A 17,016-nucleotide genomic window follows, 5' to 3' on the forward strand; every position below is an offset into this window, starting at 1 on the left:
TTGATGTTGAGCACGCTGTAGTGTATATAGAAGTAGAAATAAAACGTACACATGAAACTTATAAAACATTATAAACCAATGTTACCTCATTAAAAAAATAAATCTTTAAAAAATTGACAATGGATATAAACAAGCAATTCATAGAAAATGCTGGGATAACTAATAAGCATATGAAGAGATATCCAAACTCACTAATATTCAAAGACATTCAAACAAAAATGAGATACTACTTTATATCATTAGAGCACAAAATCAGAAAAGTGATCATACCAAATGCTGGTAAGGATGTACAGAAATGAGAGTTTTGGGGCACTACAAGTAGGAGTGTAGCCATCTGGGAAGCAATCTTCCGGTGTTTATTGAAATCATGTATGGAAAAAACCCAACCATCTCACTCCTAAGACTATTATTCTGAAAGAAATTACTTCATAAGTCCAGAAGGGGACATATATTTTGCAGTGTACTGCAACAGTACAGTGATGTTTACAGTAACAGAGAACTGGAAGCAACTGAAATATCCAACACTATGACAGTGGATAAGTAAAATGAGGTATTAACTTCCTATAGGAGAAAAGGAATAAATTAGATATACATATAGCAACTCAGATTTTAAACTGAGTAATAAAAAGAAATAGAGATTTTCAGCATCATTCTAATCATGTACGTTAAAAATACATAATCATGCAAAACAACATTATTTATAAGGTTATATATTCAAGGATTTATCACACACAGCAGAGTCAATGTTTTTGTTGGGTAAAATAATAAGAGTGGGAATGGTGAGGGGAGGAAGATAGTCAAAGAAGGCCCTTGCACAAACCAATGATGACAGTGCATCAGGAATTAGAGTATGCTTTCACTCAGCTCCACACTGAAGCTAACAGGAAACACAGAGAGGAGACACCTCTGTGTTTGGAAATTTTTAAAAAGCGGATAAAGGTAGTTTGTTCCATAAAGCAAATAGAATATTAAGTATAAGTACTTTAAGTCAGCGTACAGTTACCAAACTCTCAATTACTTAATGACCGATCATAGATCAGCCTCTCCTTTCCAATGCGTAGAATTCGGTCATTTCACAGTACAGAGCACCAACATAAAGGGGCAACAAGTTAAGAGAAGAGTTAAAGCCCCTTCCACCTTTTTTTGGGGGGTGGGGCAGGGGCAGCTCCAGAACACATAATCAAGGTCATCGAGGCAGAAATATTAAAATAATGACTAACGTTAGAGTTTGGAATTATCTATAATAATTATATAATCTATGTAATAATTATATAATTTATAAAGTTTAGCTCCGAGAATTAACTACTACTGATAATCATTTGTTAAATAAAATGGAAAAGCAGTCTCCTACATTATTAGTATTTTCTACTCAAATACTGAAAGGCAGGAGGGCGAGGAAAGGAACACCTGGAGCATACCATGACTATTTCACTTTTCCCCCAGGAGTCATGCCTCTTGGGGGACGCTTACCTCTTTAAGGGAGCTTTTATAATACTAACCTTGCAGAGCCTCTCAAGTCTTTAAATTCTATGTTGAGAAGAGGCAAGAAGTTGCTTTTACAGAAGGGACAGGTTGTATTCAAGTTTGAATCATCTGCCGTCCATCCAGCCATAATTTCTTCATCATAAACTAAAGCTCCACAAGCTCTGCACTGTGAACAACTTGACATCAAAACCTAAGAGCAGAAAAGTACACATACTTGAGAACGTCCACAGTGAAAATCAGTCTTAATAGGCCATCCTCTTGAGGCAAACACAGAATTGTATTTATTTTGTTGATCACACTTGGAATAACAGTTCAATTACTTTAGAGGTAAAACTACCAGTTTATTGCCTTGTTTACATAAGACATCAAGCAAATTCAACAAAATGACTTATTTTATTATTTTGTCCAAAAAGGTACAGAATTCTGTTAAATGCCATTCTGAAATAAAAATATGTTTACAGCCACTTTATCATGGACAGAATATAGAACGTTTACCTCCATTGCACAATTCTGATAGATGCTGGACATGCTGGTGTTTTGAGAAGAACCATGATCTGACTTTTCAAAGTCCTGCCCTTTTATGCCTCTTGGAAATGGAAGTTCACCTAGAGAGAAGTAAACATCATAACACATTATGTATGAAAATGTCCTTATTCTTTGGAAATGCATACTTAGGGGGAAATAACATGAAGTCTGCAATTTATCTTCAAACGGTTTAGTATCAAAATGTACTTATGTATATACACAGAGGAAAGGTTAACAACAGTTAACTAAATCTAGGTAGAGAACATATGATTGTTCACTATATGATTCTTTCAACTTTTTAGGATATTTGATATTTTTCATAATAGAAAGTTGGAGAAAATTAATAAAATTACAATTTTAAAAAATAACACAGAACTAGGAAATTTCAGTGATATAGCACAGAAATTCTCCAACTCTAGTAAATATCTGATTCACCTGGAGAGCTGTCAAAAATATACATTCTTAAGGTCCCATCCCACAGATTAAGTCTCAAAAGTTTTAACCTAGGGCTTGGATACTTGTATATACTTTTAAACAAATTCCCCAAGTGATTCTGAGACACCCTAAAGTTTGAGAACTAATGATAGAATCCATAAATGTACATAACTAAAAATAAACTCAGTGGGTGACTACAGTACTTGTAGATCATATAAAATAACAGTGATAATATGGTGTGACTATATCAGATCCTCTCAACAAGTGGGGCTTACTGTGTGTGTGGTGCACGGAGGAAGAAGTATGGGCATAAATTAAAAATTAATTTACTATAAATTAGAAGAAAGGACGATCCTTCCCCTTACCTGGTGAGTAATGCAGTTTACCTACATCTCCACTGCTGCTGCTACTGCCAAGGCTTGTGTTGCTCTGGGTAAGTTCACTAGGGACCAGCCCTGAGATACTCGTGTTAGGCGATATATTCTCTCCTAAAATGTGGTCTTCGAGGCCAGCTGGGAAGCTGTAATCTCTCTTTGTTTCCTCCTTTAATTGAAAAGAATAAAATCCCACATACATAAGTAATACCTTCCCCATTGAGAATATATTCACTCTACCCTTTTCAGAATTAAACTCATCTATAATTCTTAAATAAATCATCATCATCATATGTTTCAAAACCATGAACTCTTTCTGTTATTTGGAATTTCTCTTCCATACTCTAAGACATTCAAGCAATGACCTACGCTTTAAGATTATGCTGTGCTCCTAGTGTATATTAGGAGTGTGGGGTTTATTGCAATATTCAAAATTATAAAATGAAGGAACTCTAGACGCTCACTATGCCCAGTGTAATCAGAGACCCCAGTCCAAGTAGAGTAGGGGCTTCCAAGAGTCAGCCAGATTGTGGTCTTGGCCCCCCGTCACATATTAGGTATGTGACCTTGCAGAAATTACTTAACTTCCATAACTTTTAATTATATTATCTGAAAAATGTGGATAATATAAGTACATTAAAATAAGGTTGTGGTGAGAATTTTGGCTGGCAATATGACTATTCTGAATAACAACCATCATTATTAGAGGAATAAAACATGAACAGTTCTGAACACTGTAGTTCTTAACCACTGTAAGTGATTGTTGATGCTTTAGATAGAAAACATTTCAATAAGCAGTTTCCTTTTTAATTTTTGCTTTAAAGGAGAAAGACTTGTGTCTTCCTTGTTATAAAACCATATTAAATGATTTTTAAAAATTAAACAGATATGCAAAACAGGAAATAAAACACTTATAATATCAACATCCACAGAGTGCAGTAAAAATCTTGATGTATATCCTTCTAGTCAAAAATATGCATCCATAATACGTTTTTACAAAATAGGATATTTTTAACCCATTCTTCTCATGTAGTTTATCATTAAATCTTCTACATTATTTAAATCCCTGCAACCTAATCTGATTTACTGATGTATTATTAAGATATTAGTAAATCCTCTACTGCTTAAACATTCAGAATCCTGTAAATTTTATGAGTTACACTGCTGAATTCACTTGAGCTATTTTTACACATATCCCTAAATATTTTCTTAAATTCTGGATAAAAGTTATGAATATTTTACAGACTTTTTATTCATTCCTTCACTTGAAAATATTTATTAGGTATATCCTATTTGCCTTTGCAGTCAATGGTACTAGGGCGATAGTAATGAAAAGAAAGATTAAGATCTGCAACCACCTGGAATTTACAGTCATATATTCCAAGTCCAAATTACTTTGTAAAAAGCTTTATATTTAACACTGCTAGATAAAATTTCAAAAGTGAAATGGCTCACACTGTTTTTTTTGTTTGTTTGTTTTAAATATAATTCCAGGTTAAGATGCTTTTGAAGTTAGCTGATTTTGTCTTTCCTTAACTGACCTTCTAAGTTCTTTAAATACAAAATTTGCCCACTCCTATTTTCACAAAAAGATATTATGATTAATTCTCTTTATGATGATTTTTAAAAGGATTAGCAGTTTTTCAAAGGCTATATAACAAAAGACAAGAAGGGCATTATATAATGATAAAGGGATCAATACAAAAAGAGGATCTTGAAGTCATTAACATATATGCACCCAATTCAGGAGCACCTAAATAAATAAAGCAAAGACACAAAGGGAGAAATTGACACTAATACAATAACAGTAAGAGACTTTAACACCCCACTGACATCAATGGACAGATCATCCAGACAGAAAATCAATAAGGCAACAGAGGTCCTAAAGGACACAATAGACGAGTTGGACTTAACTGATCTCTAAAGGACATTACATCCAAAACCAGCAGAATACACATTCTATTCTGTAGAATGCACATTTTTCAAGTGCACGGGGAACATTCACCAGGAAAGACCACATACTAAGTCACAAACAAGCCTCAAAAAATCTAAGAGGATAGAAATTACACCATGCATCTTTTCTGACCACAACAGTATGAAACTAGAAATCAACTAGAGAAAGAAAAATGGGAAAAGAACAAACACATGGAGACTAAACAACATGCTACTAAAAAACCAGTGGGCCAATGCTAAAATCAAAGAAATCAGAAAACACCTTGGGACAAATGAAAAGTAAAACATATCTTTATAAAACCTATGGGATCCTGCAAAAGCAGTTCTAAGAGGGAAATTCACAGTAAGACAGGCCTTCTTTCAAGAAACAAGGAAAATCTCAAACAACTTAGCCTACCACCTAAAAGAATTAGAAAAAGAAGAACAAAGCCCAAAGTCAGCAGAAGGAAGGAAATAATAAAGATCAGAGAGGAAATAAAATAGAGATTAAAAAAATAATAGAAAAGATCAATGAAACTAAGAGCCAGTATTTTGAAAAGATAAACAAAATGGACAAACCTCTAGCCAGGCTCACCAAGAAGAAGAGAGGACCCAAATAAACAAAATAAGAAATGAAAAGAGTAGAGTAGAAATAACAAATAATACAGAAATACAAAAACTTGTAAGAGAATACTAAGAACATTTATATCCTAACACACTGGGAAACATAGAAGAAATAGACAAATTTCTAGAAACATACAGCCAGCCAAGACCGAGTCAAGAAGAAATAGACAATTTGAAGAGACCAATTACTAGAAGTGAAATAGAATTGCCAATAACAAAACTACCTGCAAACAAAAGTCTAGGACCAGACAGCTTCACTGGGGAATTCTACCAAACATGTAAAGAAGAGCTAAAACCTATCCTTCTAATACTATTCCAAATTATTAAAGAGGATGAAACACTCCCAAACTCATTCTACGAGGCCACTATTACCCTGGTACCAAAACCAGACAAAGATACTACAAAAAGTGAAAGTTACAGACCAATATTCTTGATGAATATAGATGCAAAAATCCTCATCAAAATATTAGCAAACCAAATCAAACAACATATAAAAAGGATCATACTCCATGATCAAGCTGGACTTATTCTGGGGACACAAGGATGGTTCAACATATGCAAATCCATTAATGTGGCACACGGCACTAACAAAAAGAAAGACAAAAACCACATGATCATTTCAATAGATGCTGAAAAAGTATTTGACAAAATTCAACATCCATTCATCATAAGAACTCTCATCAAAGTGGGTACAGAAGGAACATATCTCAACATAATAAAGGCCATTTATGACAAACCCACAGCCAACATAATAATGGTGAAAAGATGAAAGCTTTCCTGTTAAATTAAGGAACAACACAAGGATGCCTATTCACACCCCTTCCTTCTATTTAACATAGTATTGGAAGTACTAGCCAAAGTTATCAAACAAGGGAAAAAAGGGTATCCAAATTGAAAGGGACTGCAGATGACATGACACTCCATACAGAGAACCCTAAAGTCCCCCCCAAAAACTTTTAGAATAAATGAATTCAGAAAGGCTGAAGGATACAAGATTAATATACAGCAATCTGCTGCATTTCTATACACTAATAATGAAATATCAGAAAGTTAAAATCCCACTTAAAAAAAATCCCATTTAAAACTGCATCAAAAGAAGAAAAAAACCTAGGAATAAACTTAATCAAGGAGGTTAAAGACCTACACACTGAAAACTATAAAACATTGATAAAAAAAAGTGAAAATGATTAAAAGAAATGGAAAGATATTCCCATGCTCTTGGAAGAATCAGTATTATTTAAATGGCCACACAGGGGCTTCCCTGGTGGTGCAGTGGTTGAGAGTCCGCCTGCCGATGCAGGGGACATGGGTTCGTGCCCCGGTCCAGGAATATCCCACATGCCACAGAGCGGCTGGGCCCATGAGCCATGGCCGCTGCGCCTGCGCGTCTGGAGCCTGTGCTCCACAATGGGAGAGACCACAACAGTGAGAGGCCCGCGTACCGCAAAAAAAAAAAAAAGCCACACTACCCAAAGAAATCTACAGATTGCATCCCCTATCATTTTTCACAGAAATAGAATAATCCTAAAATTTATATGGAACCACAGAAGGCCCCAAATTACCAGAGCAATCCTGAGAAAAAAAGAACAAAGCAGGAGGTATAAACGTCCCAGACCTCAGACTATACTGCAAAGCTACAGTAATCAAAACAGTGTGGTACTGGCACAAAAAAACAGATACATGGATCAATGGAACGGAACAGAGAGCCCAGAAATAAACCCACACACCTACAATCAATTAATTTATGACAAAGGAGGCAAGACTATACAATGGAGAAAAGACAGTTCTATCAACAAGTGGTGCTAGGAAAACTGGATAGCTACAGGCAAAACAATGGGATTAGAAAATTCCCTCATACCATATACAAAAATAAACTCAAAATGGATTAAAGGGGCTTCCCTGGTGGCGCAGTGGTTGAGAGTCCGCCTGCCGATGCAGGGGACACAGGTTCATGCCCCGGTCTGGGAAGATCCCACATGCTGTGGAGCGGCTGGGCCTGTGAGCCATGGCCGCTGAGCCTGTGCATCTGGAGCCTGTGCTCCGCAACGGGAGAGGCCACAACAGTGAGGCCCACATACCGCAAAAAAAAAAAAAAAAAATGGATTAAAGACCTAAATATACAACCTGAAACCATAAAACTCCTAGAAGAGAACATAGGCAGGACACTCTTTGACATAAATCATAGCAGTATTTTTTGGATCTGTCCCCTAAAATTAACAAATGGGACCTAATTAAATTTAAAAGCTTTTGCACAGCAAAAGAAGCCATCAACAAATCAAAAAGACAACCTATGGAATAAGAGAAAATATCTGCAAATGATGCCACTTACTCAAAATATACAAACAGCTGATACAGCTTAATATAAAAAAAAAAAACAAGCAATCCAATCAAAACACGGGCAGAAGACTTGAATAGATATTTTCCCAAAGACATACAGATGGCTAACAGGCACACGAAAAGATGCTCATCATGACTAATTATTCAAGAATTGCAAATCAAAACCCCAAAGAGGTATCACCTCACACCTGTCAAAATGTCTATATCAAAATGTCTACAAATAACAAATGTTGGAGAGGATGTGGAGAAAAGGGAGTCCTCATACATTTTTTATGGAAATGTAAATTGGTGCAGCCACTATGGAAGACAGTATGGAGGTTCCTTAAAAAACTAAAAATAGAATTACCATAAGATACATCAATTGCACTCCTGAGTATATATCCAGAAAAAAAGGAAACACTAATTCAAAAAGAGACATGTACCACAATGTTCATAGCAGCACTATGTACAACAGCCAAGACATGGAAGCAACCCAAGTGCCCATCAACAGACGACTGGATCATAAAGATGTGATACACACATACACACACACTGGAATATTACTCAGCCGTTAAAAAGAATGAACTATTGCCATCTGTAGCAACATGGAGAGACCTGGAGAATATTAATGCTTAGTGAAGTAAGTCAGACAGAGAAAGATAAATACTGTATGATATCATTCATATGTGGAATCTAAAAAGTCATACAAATGAATGTATGTACAAAACAGAAACAGACTCAAAGAAATAGAAAACAAACTTATGGTTACCAAAGAGGAAGGGGAGAGGGACAAATTAGGGGTACGGGTTTAACAGATACAAACTACTATACATAAAATAGATAAGCAACAAGAATCTACTTTCTAGCACAGGGGATTATACCCAATATCTTGTAGTAACCTAAAACGGAATATAATGCGCAAAAACTGAATTACTATGCTGTACACCTGAAACTAATACAGTATTGTAGATCAACTGAACTTCAATAAAAAGTTAGCAGTTTGGGGGACTTCCCTGGTGGTCCAGTGGGTAAGACTCTGTGCTCCCAATGCAGGGGGCCCAGGTTCGATCCCTGGTTGGGGAACTAGATTCCACATGCATGCTGCAACTCAGAAGTCTGCATGCTGCAACTAAAGATCCCGCATACTGCAACTAAACATGCCGCAACAAAGATCCCACGTGCTGCAACTAAGACCCCGTGCAGCCAAAATAAATAAATAAATAGTTAGCAGTTTTTGTTGTGCAGTATTGAAATCCACTGATTAAGTTGTAGAGTGACTTCACATATCTTAAAGAGATAACACAGGTGAAAGCTATTTAAAAAGTGAAGTGCTATGCAAATATAACATTAAATCAAACATTAATCATTAGTTCTTTCAAATCAATAGATTTAATGTGTTAGTTTAGACTGGGCTGTGGAATTATAAACTTAAAGTATAAACTTCATTATTAATTTCCTTACATGTATGTTGAAGTCATTTCAAGAAAGAAGTAGGATATGCATGTTTTAAAATATTAAAGTTACCAGAAATATCTAAATAATAATATATATATTTAAAAATACTCCAAACATTCCAACATCAGACAGATGACACACATAAAACACTCTTACCTCATCATCTGAATAGCTGTAGGCAGATGATACAGCTACCCACACCTTACTGGCTACTGTAGCTGCTTGTTTCATACCAGATTTTAGCACATCCATCTTGGGTCCTGAGAGTATATTGTCCAGCTTTAGCCCTGACAAAGAATTTACCACAGAACCCAATGAGCCATGTGGTGAAGAACGGACCAGTGCTGATAAAGAAGCTGAACGTTCTTTATGACCTCGAGAGGGAGTTTGTTGCCGGAAACGCCCAGTAAAAGTTTTAGATCTGGACACTGCAGGGGAGCTCTTTTCACTTTCAGGACTGTCCTGTGCTGCAGGACCATGATCTAAAGGTAGGCTTGATCTCCTCTCTAAAGGGTGAATAAATGCACTGGTAGTGCCAGGCTCTCTGTTTCCCTCTCCATGTAGTTCCATACTAGAAGACTTGCTACCCAAGGGACTCTTTAGATTCATATAGCTTTCAATTTCATCAGCCAGATTACGTGCAATAACTGGAGAAAACAACTTATCTTCTGAATCAGTTTTTTCTCCTATACATTCAGTGGCTAAAAGTGACAAAGGATCTAGTCCAGTTTCAACATCTTCCCTCTCAATAGCTTTAGCAACACCACATAAACTACTTCTCTTATTTACTAGATCTTTGGATCCTGCTTTCAAGTCTCTGGACTGATTACTGTCATTTTGTAGGCTGTCACATGTATCCTTTGTCACAGGAGTTTTAGCTACATTTTCATCAACCACAGGTTCTATGAACTCTTGGCTTTCCTCAAGCATCTCTAACACCGATGAAGATCTGTGCTCAGAATCCCAAGTGCTTTCAGACACACGAGTCCTAGTGTCAGCTGGATGACAGCTAATACTCTCAAAGCTATGGGTTCTTGCAATATGAAGTGGAGAAGTCTTAGGACTCGTCAGTGCTGCTGTGAGAATCCTGGCATCTGCTCCCATCATGATAGCCACTTCACTTGAAATTAAATCCAAACTGCTCTTCTTAAGCAACATTCCTGCTCGACTTTCAGAACTAAAACTACAGCTTCTCTCCGGAAAATGCTTTTGCCTTTTTTCTCCTCTATCACCATTCTTCTTGAGATTAGTAACTTCACCAAGGACTGCATCTTCAACTGGATCTTGAGTAGAAAACAGTGTATTTGGTGTACTACCTAAAAAGAGAAAGTGCAGTATTAAAAATAAATCTCTATTTTCTGATGTAACTTTTATAAAATTGTTTTTTTCTAATTTTTGAAAGTGACACATACTCAAAGTAAAAGATTCAGAAAGGTAAGACGGTATACAGAAAAAGGCCAAAAATTACTCCATTCAACCCTGCCTCTCAGAGATAACATTTTAATGTATAATCTGCCTTTCATCCTCTATGCATATACACACATTTTTAAAAAGGATCGTGCAATATATACTGTATATACCTGTACTGTTCACTAAAGATATCACATTTATCAATAAATATACATCTATAAACATGTTTTATATTTTAAGAGTTTTATATTCAGTTTAAGAAATATATTCCACATTAAATAGCAGACCTAAAAAGAAATAAGCTCTTCTATCTTGGGTTTCATATATCTAATTCAACAAGTATTTGCCAGGAATCTACCCTGCAGAAAGCAAATTCATAATCATAGAGAAATTATATATTTGCTATAGCCAAAGCCTTACTTCTCCAAAGTAAAAGGATCTAGAATGGAGCACTTAGAATCAGCAGATTCCAAGAAGCCTGCTAAAATCTGAATAGCCAAAATTTGTTCAGATATGTTTATTCCTTCAACAAATATCTGAATTCCTACTAGCACCCACTATGTGAGGTGCTAAGAATACAATGGAGAATAAAACTGACATAATCCCAGCCCTCATAGAGGTCAATCTTGTTTGAGCAAGTGAAACAAAATTATGCCAGTGTCTGCAGGAACCTCCCCCACCTTTGGGGGATGCAGGCAGTCATTAACTCTTTGCTACCATGCAATTTTTTCCACACCAAGACCAAAAGCTATTTCTAGTTGCATCATTAGCAGAACTTAAGTCTACCCATTCATATTTAGGATTCTCATTTTTTTTGTTTTTTGTTTGTTTTGTTTTTGTGGTACGCGGGCCTCTCACTGCCGTGGCCCCTCCCATTGCGGAGCACAGGCTCCGGACGTGCAGGGTCCGCGGCACGTGGGATCTTCCCAGACCGGTGCATGAACCTGCGTCCCCTGAATCGGCAGGCGGACTCTCAACCACTGTGCCACCAGGGAAGCCCTCTCATTTGTTTTTTAAAAAGTATAATGACCTGGGAGTTTGGAAGGGAAAGTTGTCATTATGATAAGATCTTTTTTTTAATCTTCCAAATTGATTTCAAGGTTCTTTTTAATATTCCAAATTGGTATCTATTAATAATCATAATCTTTCCAATTAAACAGAATAATAAGCATTTAGAGATATTTTAAAGCATTTAAGGGAATTAAATTAGCCTATTTTATAACTCCGAAGTTTGTACCTGCTTTGAAAACTTTTAACAATATTTGAGAAAAGATCTTTGCAAATTTACTGGTTCTCATACCATTTCTAGGAAATTTAGTGTCACATTTTGTTCAATTTTAAAATAAAATTGACTGTTAGATATATTGGAAAAAGCCTCATTACCACCTCCTCTTTTCTTAATAGAACAAATCTTCCTACATCAAAATGTAACATGGAAATGAGATCAATAAAAAGAGAAGAAAATGCACCAGTCCCCAGACCATGTCCATTTCAATATTCTGAGAAGATTCTAAACCTCTGATAAAGAAAACTGCCCTCCTTTTTTTTTTTTTAACCTGCTATCAATAGGTTGGGAAAATGGGATAAAGAATATATATATCAATTATTTTTTTCAAAACATCTGTAGCTCCACCTCATTAGCAAAACACTATCCCCTCACTCCCTGTAAAATAACCGAACTTGGTATCACAATTAAAAAAAAAAAAAAAAAACTTTAGGAATAAGGAGTATTTCCACATTGACTTAAAAAGCTGAGCGAATTAATTTCTATAAAGTCATACAATAGATACACTTACAGATAGACTGCTGACTTTAGGGACGTGAACTGTAGCTACTACTAACAAAAGGCAAATGACACAGGCCAATTTCATTGTCTTTTAAAATCATACACTTAAGACGTATGCCTTAAGGGTACTTAGGAGGACTACACATAATTGAAGGCAGTAAACACAAATTCATGGGAGTCACACACAACAGAGTTATTCATTACAAATACTTAACTATAAATAGAAAGTGGCTCAGGGTACCTAGAATAATTGGGCAAAAATTAAAGACCCGCTGGTATTTTTGTGCAGAACGTTAAGTGATGTGAATCTTTTTCTTCCATTTCCCTTCAGGCTTAGGAATTACCCTGCCACACACAAGCCCTTTGGAATTTGACCACATAACTGCCTCTCTGTTAGGATGAGTATAGCAGGCCCATCCTACAGTCCTCTCTCATTATCAACCATAGGAAAGGAGGACGGAACTCAGAACAAGCACTATAAGAAAAGGTATTCCAAATAACAACTAAACACACTTAATACCCTTCCTTTTAAAAACGAATTATCTTTAAATAACTATTTTAATTTCTTCTTTAGCACATTTATAGGATTCAGCTTACTTCTGGCTCTTTAGCATGTTCATTACAATTAAGTTAGCAATTTATAATGTCATTAAAGACACACATGTACCTATAGAAGTGTATTTTAAATATGTGATAACCAATATGTAAAGACTCACCAGTGCTACTTTTCCTGCCATTGACATCAAATATACCAGATGGAACTTTCACAATACTGCCGCCCCATGCAGGAGGCTCAGGAGGACTCGGGGGCTCTGCACTAGGTTGTGAATGTTTGGCCACAACAGCAGAGACATCGCATACCTCTGGGAAAAAATATCTGGATGTTATCATTTCTATTTTTGCCAGTATTGAACAGAAAAAAGTATTTTTTAAATATATTTTATGTATTTTTTCTCTAAGTGGGGGTGAATACTTTTTCTCTATTTTATTACTGATTTATTTTATGCCATAAATGTTGCCAGTACTGACTGAAATAAATGCTTTATTTTAACATTCATAATCCTAACTTGAGCATTCCTGAGTGAATAAATTAAGGCTTTGGCCTTCTGTCACACTCCTCATCACTTGTCAAGTAGGAGAGGGGCTTGCTTCTGCATAATTCTAGAGCATAAAGTGACATCATTAAAGAAACTGTACTTTTTTGTAAGAAGATAGGAAGACCATCGTATTATCAAAAAGCCAAAATATTTCTCCATATTTCCTTAAAATGACTACTACAAATCATTTCTCATTTCTATCTCAATGAGTCCCCTAAAAAAGGGAAAACTACACAGACTATATTGGAACCTATAAATGAAAATTATCGACTTAGATATTTGAAGGACTTCTAGTGAAAGAGCATTTTAAAATAAAAGTTTGATGACTCAGAGTTTAGTCCTGGTTCTGTCACAAAGTAGTTATTTAACACTGGCAAATGAATACCTTGATGGGCTGCAGTTTCCTACAAACTTGAGGGCTGACCTACAGAGTCTCTAAAGATCTCTTAAATTCTAAAATTCAGAGACTACCAAAAATCTATCATATATAAGAGTACATAGTATCTTATAAGCCCAGACTTTACATTTCTGGAAATTATCACCAAAATTATCAAATAAGACTTTTAATTAATATAGGTATTTTTCTAAGTAAAGCTAGTAAACATCAGTACTTAACCTTCTGTTTGCACTTTTGTTTTGGTTATCAAGTCTCCTGATACTTGTTCTTCAGGCACATGAATTTCTGCACCATCCTTTATAAGTTCATCCTTAGACCCATAGCCTTGGTCAGACTGACCACCTGTTAAAAAGAATGTAGGCTGACATATAAATGTTTTCATATATTTATAGTCCAGCTATAAAATGTCAAAAGGAAATTCCACCAACTTACACAATTAAACTTGTAAAAAAAAGAAGAGAAGAAAGCTCATGAAGAACACAAAACATTTTACAACAATGGTAAGAATCAAAGAACAGTAGAAACAGGAACATCAAAGACTAAAAACCATTACACACTTGGAAGCAGTGAATCTTAATTTAATTTCCTTACCTATAAATTAGTAGATTTGGATAAGATGTTTCGAAAGTTTCTTTTAGAGTGCATCTACAGAATGCTACCTTTTGCGTAAGAAAGAAGTGGAAATAAAACAAACATATATCTGCTTACTTTTGCAAAAAGAAATGCAGGAATAATAAACCAGAAAACAAAACTGGTTACCTACAAGGGATGGGGGAAAATAGGATGGAAGGGATTGAGAGAGAGGAAACTTCTCTAAATATGGTTATCATATTGTTTTTATTTTTGGAAATGTATTAACTTCTACAAGTTCAAAAACTTAAATCAGCAAAACTGAGGGCCAGGGTGTAACTAAAACTGAATGCACACGGAAACAAACAAAACCAATTGTTTATGAATAGCATGATCACACTGAAAGGATGGGGGAGGACTAATGTAATGTGTAACTTTTAACTTTTAACTGTGTAACTTTTAACACATTATTCTGAGTATATACCCTAGTCATGGGGGGTAACAGTCAAATCCTAAACTCCTTAGGTTTATTTCTCACAGGGGAATGGATATAGCAATTCTGAAATTATATTATGTGCACTGTAGGACTGAGCAAATGAGTAAATGTGATGATGTTGGGAGCCAAGATTCTTACGGTGGAAGAAGAGAGATCTTTAAAAAGTGAAATGAAGGAAGGCAAAGAAAAACCTGTGGGGCTGATTTGGAATTAGAAGTATTTCTAAAATACATACACATTTTTCTACCTCTGCTGAAAAAGTCTAGAACGACAACACCCTGGAGGGAGTAAGCATTTCTACAGCCCAGACATTCGTTTCTAAAATCTATTGCCCATTAAAAGGAACCTGGGATCCTTGAAGAAAAGGCCGATTCCAGAGCTCAGTCAGGGAAGGTACAAGAATGAGCCAGGAACGTTTTGTTATGCAAGAAAGCAAGTGCTCAAAAACATGAGAGGACATTTCTAAAGAACATTCAAAAGAATATTATCTTATAAATGTGAGGGGACAATAGAGTTGGCAAAACCACCACCTTACAGCCATCACAGTAAAACGATTGGTTCAGGCAGGAATCATCAATGGATGATAAATTTAAAAAAGAAAGTGTGATGAAAAAGAAGATATTGTTGCATAGTCTCAGTGTCTCTTCACAAATAGCTTATTATCTGCAAGGGGGATAATGGTAACTAATAGAAACCAAACACTGACATCAAGTGATAAAATTTAACGTTACCAATGAGGGGCAGACAGACATTGTGTGCCTCTGGGTTCTGATTATCTCAGAAGGATTTAACATAATTTTTGTAGAAGAGCCATGGATGCATAACCTAATCAAATTTGGCAGCATTCCACAAAATAACTGGACGTATTCTTCAAAAAGGTCAAGGTTATGAAAGACAAAGAAAAGGTGGGGAACTGTGCCTGGTTAAAGGAGACTAAAGAGGAGTTAAAGTACCACAAAGGACATTATAGCTGACAACACTGGAATACAGACTATACATTAAAGAAGTAAAACAATGTTTTCCTGAATTTGGAAACTATACTGTGGTTATGTAAGAGCAAATACCACTGAAGTATTAAGAGGTAAAAGGGCAAGATGTATGCAATCTGCTCTCACATAATTTAGGGGAAAAAAGTACATGTGTACAGAAAGAAACTGATAAAGCAAATGTGTCAAACTAAAAGTGAATGAAACTAAATAAAAGTTATTCAAGAGTTCTTCGTACTATTCTTGAAACATTTAATAAGTTTAAAATTAAAACTGAAATAAAGGCAAGTTACCAGTGGATCATTATAAAGGATGTCAATGAAAAACACATAAAACAAAAAATATAGTGCCTTCCACTGTCTACCACTTTTTTTTTTTTTTTTTTTGCGGTAGGAGGGCCTCTCACTGTTGTGGCCTCTCCCACTGCGGAGCACAGGCTCCGGACGCGCAGGCTCAGCGGCCATGGCTCACGGGCCCAGCCGCTCCACAGCATGTGGGATCCTCCCGGACCGGGGCACGAACCCGCGTCCCCTGCATCGGCAGGCGGACTCCCAACCACTGCGCCACCAGGGAAGCCCACTTTTTATTTTTATTTTTTTTTGTGTGGTATGCGGGGCTCTCACTGCTGCGGCCTCTCCTGCTGCGGAGCACAGGCTCCGGACGCGCAGGCCCAGCGGCCATGGCTCACGGGCCCAGCCACTCCGTGGCATGTGGGATCCTCCCGGACCGCGGCACGAACCCATGTCCCCTGCATCGGCAGGCGGACTCCCAACCACTGCACCACCAGGGAAGCCCCACTTTTTATTTTTTCACTTTCTACCACTTTTTAAACTGCCTTTCAAACTTTGGGTTCACCATATAACAAAAGAATTAAGCTTTAAAAAAACCTGCTATTTAGATAACCAACAGGGACCTGCTATATAGCACAGGGAACTATATACTCAATATGTTGTAATAACCTATAAGGGAAAAGAATCTGAAAAAGAATATATATGTGTGTATGTGTGTATGTGTATATAACTGAATCACTGTACACCTGAAATTAACACAATACTGTAACTCTGTACTTCGATTAAAAAATTTTTTAATTAAAAAAAATACTGCTATTTAGAATGACTGACTTCTTTC

At 36.2% G+C, this 17,016-nt stretch overlaps 1 protein-coding gene across 11 annotated transcripts in view; it reads right to left on the reverse strand.

The window, feature by feature from the left end:
- The window catches only part of DENND4C (DENN domain containing 4C), a 93,885-nt gene that overhangs the window by 19,434 nt on the left and 57,435 nt on the right, over positions 1 to 17,016 (reverse strand). For 9 of the 11 annotated variants that reach the window (XM_065879211.1, XM_065879212.1, XM_065879208.1 and 6 more), the window contains 6 exons: positions 14,056 to 14,178; positions 13,059 to 13,205; positions 9,303 to 10,462; positions 2,811 to 2,988; positions 1,981 to 2,090; positions 1,500 to 1,675 (listed from right to left, as the gene is read on the reverse strand). In XM_065879211.1, coding sequence (XP_065735283.1) covers positions 1,500 to 1,675; positions 1,981 to 2,090; positions 2,811 to 2,988; positions 9,303 to 10,462; positions 13,059 to 13,205; positions 14,056 to 14,178 — 1,894 coding nt within the window. The remainder of the gene's footprint in view (positions 1 to 1,499; positions 1,676 to 1,980; positions 2,091 to 2,810; positions 2,989 to 9,302; positions 10,463 to 13,058; positions 13,206 to 14,055; positions 14,179 to 17,016) is intronic. The other 2 variants (XM_065879209.1, XM_065879203.1) reach the window with 2 other exon arrangements.

The sequence above is a fragment of the Phocoena phocoena genome, chromosome 6 (genome assembly GCF_963924675.1).
Source record: "Phocoena phocoena chromosome 6, mPhoPho1.1, whole genome shotgun sequence".
NCBI classification, from domain to species: Eukaryota; Metazoa; Chordata; class Mammalia; order Artiodactyla; family Phocoenidae; genus Phocoena; species Phocoena phocoena.